The following is a 3,899-nucleotide window of genomic DNA, read 5'->3' on the forward strand; positions in this document are numbered from 1 at the left end:
GCCTGTTTTGAAAAGGGCTCCGCATGGGGAGCCGGTCAAGAGCCGGAGCCATTTTTTGCCTGTGCATGAGATGCCTCAAAAAACGAGCTTCGTGCGGCTCCTTGCTGTGGGTTCACGTCGTCTAGTGCGAAGGAGCCGTTTTGCCAAACGTTTTTCAGAACGGCTTCAGCTCCTCCAGAGGAGCTGCTACTTCAGAGGAGCTAAAGCCGGAGCTATTTTCAAAGGAGACAGAGCCCGGCCAAACAGGCCCAAAGACGTAAGAACACGAACGACGACCGGAAGAATCTGACGAGACAGAGAGACGGACAAATCAAAATGGGCATGTAAGACTGAAGGAACCTATTGAACATCGAAACCCAAAATGAATAACAAGATATCTAAAATCAGTCTCCAACAGAGTACCTATATGGAAAATCTATTTTGGGTTATTTGAGAGACACAAACCAAATATGGACATCCTCTCTTCTAAAAACCTATTTGCAGAAAGGATTCTTTTTTAGTCTTGTTACTAGAGAAGATTTAAATAGGTATTAAATCTTTTGTCTATAATGCTATCTAAAAAACGAATAAATTTTATATTTTAGATGTTGTTTTTGGAGATAGCACGAGGCTAGGCGATGGATGGCCAGCAGGCCAGCCAGGCCAACGAAAATCCCCGGAGGCGGCGGCGCAACGCAATGCAAAAGTCAGCAAAGATGCCGCTGCTTGGTGCCTGCCCAGGCACCGGTAGCTGGGTGCCACAAGGGCCAAGGTAATGTCTTCTTATCCAAGACGCACAAAGCGAAGCTTAGCTAAAGACGACGGGCTGGAAGGTATGGAGTACTAGTACTACAGCTGCTACCACCAGTCCACCAGCAGTTGTACTGCACACGGGGGGCGGTGTACTTCCGGTACTAGCGTACTACACCGCGAGCGGAGGGCGCGAGGCCGGCGCGGCGCAGGTCAGGTCAGGTGAAGCATCTTGGGCAACAGCAACAACCGGGCCTGCTTTTGAGCTCTCTCCCCCATCCGTGCTTTGTGCGTTTTTGGTGCGCGTCCACCTATCGGGGTCACCGGCCGGCTTCTGCTTTCTTGCTACGCCACCGCCTCGTCTATTTATGCAGTCCCCCGATCCATGATGCCGGGCCACGCCGAGGTCGAGAGTTCTCAACGACGTCTGCCGGTAGTCCTCCTGCTCCTCCTTCCCGGCCGACGCGTGAGCTTGGGTTACTCTCTTCTCCGTCGAGAGCCGTGAGCCATGGCCGCTGAGGTAACCAACAATTAATCGTCGCCTTATTCCCTGCCTCCTCATATAAATGGGTTCTCAATCTGTAAAATTACTACTTTTTGATGGTCGATTTTAGGGATTTAGAATTAGAGCAAAGCAAGTACATAAGGAGAACACAACTGATCGCCTCAGTTAATTTTCTGAGTTTTTCAGATGTAGGATAACACATTCATTCGAGTTTCTAATACTATATTTGATTGTTGGGAACGAGAGCTAGCTAATGTTAATTTCACTGGTCTGATTATCTTCGTTTTCTCTCTGTTTTTTTTATAACGTTTTCTCTCAGTTCTTGATGTACATGGACATTCAACTCCTTGATTATTTTTTGTGCTGGTACCATATATGATATGAGAGCCTAATTAATATGATGTTTCGCTGGTCTAATTGTCTTTAGTTGACAATGCAGACCGTTGTCCTCAAGGTTGCTATGTCATGCGAGGGTTGCGCCGGGGCGGTCAGAAGAGTGCTCTCCAAGATGGAAGGTTATTTTTTTCACTGTGATTTCTACACAAAATCTTACTACTAACGGACCGATTGATTCTTGTGCCTGCACAATGGAAAGCTTACCAGAAAATTAATCATTTGATCAGAAGGGGGAAACCCTAATAATCAATCATCGAAACGTTAAAAACGCTCATGCATTACCAGCTTACCACCTGTGGATATATATGAGTGACCTACCTCTTATATATGCTTGTTCTTATGGAATCAGGAATTGAGACCTTCGACATAGACCTCAAGGAGCAGAAGGTGACAGTCAAAGGCAATGTCAAGCCTGAGGATGTCTTCCAGACGGTTTCCAAGTCGGGGAAGAAGACCTCCTACTGGGAGGGCAAAGCCACAGCCCCGGATGCTTCGGCTCCAGCAGCAGCTGAAGCAGCTCCCAACACCGCGGCAGAAGCGCCTGCGGATGCTGCTGCTGCTGCTGCTGCTGTGCCAGAGATCACCCCAGCCAAAGCTGACACTTGATCATCACACTATTACTCACATGTGATGCTGCGATTCCTAAACCTTAATCTAGAAATAACTGGGGGAAACGAGTCTTGATGGGGTTTGCATCATGTTGTTACCGGTCTAGCAAGTGATTAAGAATAATGGAATAAATGATATAACCCAGTGTGTGTATGATTTCCGTTATGATGAACACATCATCCTTTGCAGGATTGTTGTTCAGTAGATTTTACTTCTACCGTGGTTTTGGAGTTCACCCAAAACAGTACTTGTTCAAGAACTTGTTCTATGACAGAAAATAACATGAGTGCAGTACTGCAGTCCATGCTTTATCTTCTAGTGTTCCCTCTTAATTAATGAAAAATGTGCAGCTGAGATTTTATATTGAAATACAAACGTTTGATTAATTGGTATTGCAAATAACTAGAGTCGAAACTAGAAACCTCGTGAATTGAAAGTTACTATAATGATGCATTTACTTGTTAGCAAAAACTATCAGGTAACCAGAATCTCTAAATTCCCCTAGTGATGTGAGGTTCGGCTAGTGTTTTAGCATTCAACATTTAGTATAATTTTTTCGTACAAAATGCCTCCTAATGAGGATTTTCATGCAATATGACTAGTAGTAGTGTTTTATTACAACTTAAAAACAATAGAAGAACTCCACTATTTTGGTAGTGATGTTTACTTGACTTCATAACGCCGATGATGTACTTGTTACTTAACTGGGAAAAATATCGAGACTACGCCGAAGAGCTGCGTGTTTGCACTAAGAAATACGCATGAACAAGATGAAAAAGAAAAAGTTCGTTACAATGCCAGTCGAGTGCACGCACCCACAACACTAAACGCTGTAGATTGTGACTTAGGCAGATGAAAACAACCTTGTTTCTTTGTAACCTTTTTTGTATCATGAACTTTCTTGTAAACTTTTATATTCTTTTAATAAAAGCATAGTAGGGGCTGGCACCCTCCTGTTTTACTAAAAAAACCAAAAAATAAAAAACAAAGAAACGCACCCGCTAATAAGAGTTCCTGGGCACCACGCTACTGGGCTGGAGGTCACTCAAGTGACCCGCCCCAGCATGAATCCAAAGGTCTGCTTTGCTTAGAATGTGCTCGAAGCTGGAAGGCGCGGGGTAGCTACGAAGCTAGCTAGTATCCTTGACCATCTTAAATCATTCATGGGTGATTTGGCCAAGCATGAGAAAGGTTGAGGCATGAGATACTTCTTATGTATGGACGAATCATATGAGTTGTATCCTCGTTTTTTGAGTGGGTAAAAGTTTTGACTATTATTATTCGAATACCATGCTCTCCGACATAAGCACGTTCTGTGACTTCTAGCTTCAGAGTAGTATGCACAACGAAATGCTCGTGGAATATCGAGTTCCACTGCCTGCAGGAAACTTAACCGAGGCCGGCGAAATGGCTTAACCGAGGAGGACATCGCAACCGCCTCGGCCAAAAGGTCACGGTAAATGGAACCTTTTCCGAGGCGGTTGGTCGCCCACTTCGGTTAATCAAATAAAAAAAGAAAAAAAAGAAAAACCGGTGGATAAGCCAAGCGAGCCCATCCACGAGCCCGTCCACACGTCGCCGCTGCTCACCAGATCTGGCCACCTGCTCGCCGGATCCGGCCGCTACTCGCCAGAGCCGGATCTGCTCGCCGTGCGCCGCT

At 45.3% G+C, this 3,899-nt stretch overlaps 1 protein-coding gene across 2 annotated transcripts; it reads left to right on the top strand.

Moving 5' to 3' along the window:
• The first annotated feature begins 841 nt into the window (after positions 1-841).
• LOC136463443 (copper transport protein ATX1-like) lies at positions 842-2,550 on the top strand. 2 transcript variants are annotated; one of them, XM_066462442.1, is made up of 3 exons: positions 842-1,249; positions 1,662-1,749; positions 1,980-2,550. In XM_066462442.1, exons 1-3 carry the CDS (start codon positions 1,238-1,240, stop codon positions 2,234-2,236), a joined length of 357 nt encoding a protein of 118 aa, XP_066318539.1. In that variant the 5' UTR covers positions 842-1,237; the 3' UTR covers positions 2,237-2,550. The 2 variants fall into 2 exon arrangements, with proteins under 2 accessions (XP_066318539.1, XP_066318540.1); XM_066462443.1 differs by having other exon boundaries at positions 863-1,249; positions 1,674-1,749.
• Positions 2,551-3,899: the final 1,349 nt, after the last annotated feature.

This window comes from Miscanthus floridulus, chromosome 7 (genome assembly GCF_019320115.1).
Source record: "Miscanthus floridulus cultivar M001 chromosome 7, ASM1932011v1, whole genome shotgun sequence".
NCBI lineage: Eukaryota > Viridiplantae > Streptophyta > Magnoliopsida > Poales > Poaceae > Miscanthus > Miscanthus floridulus.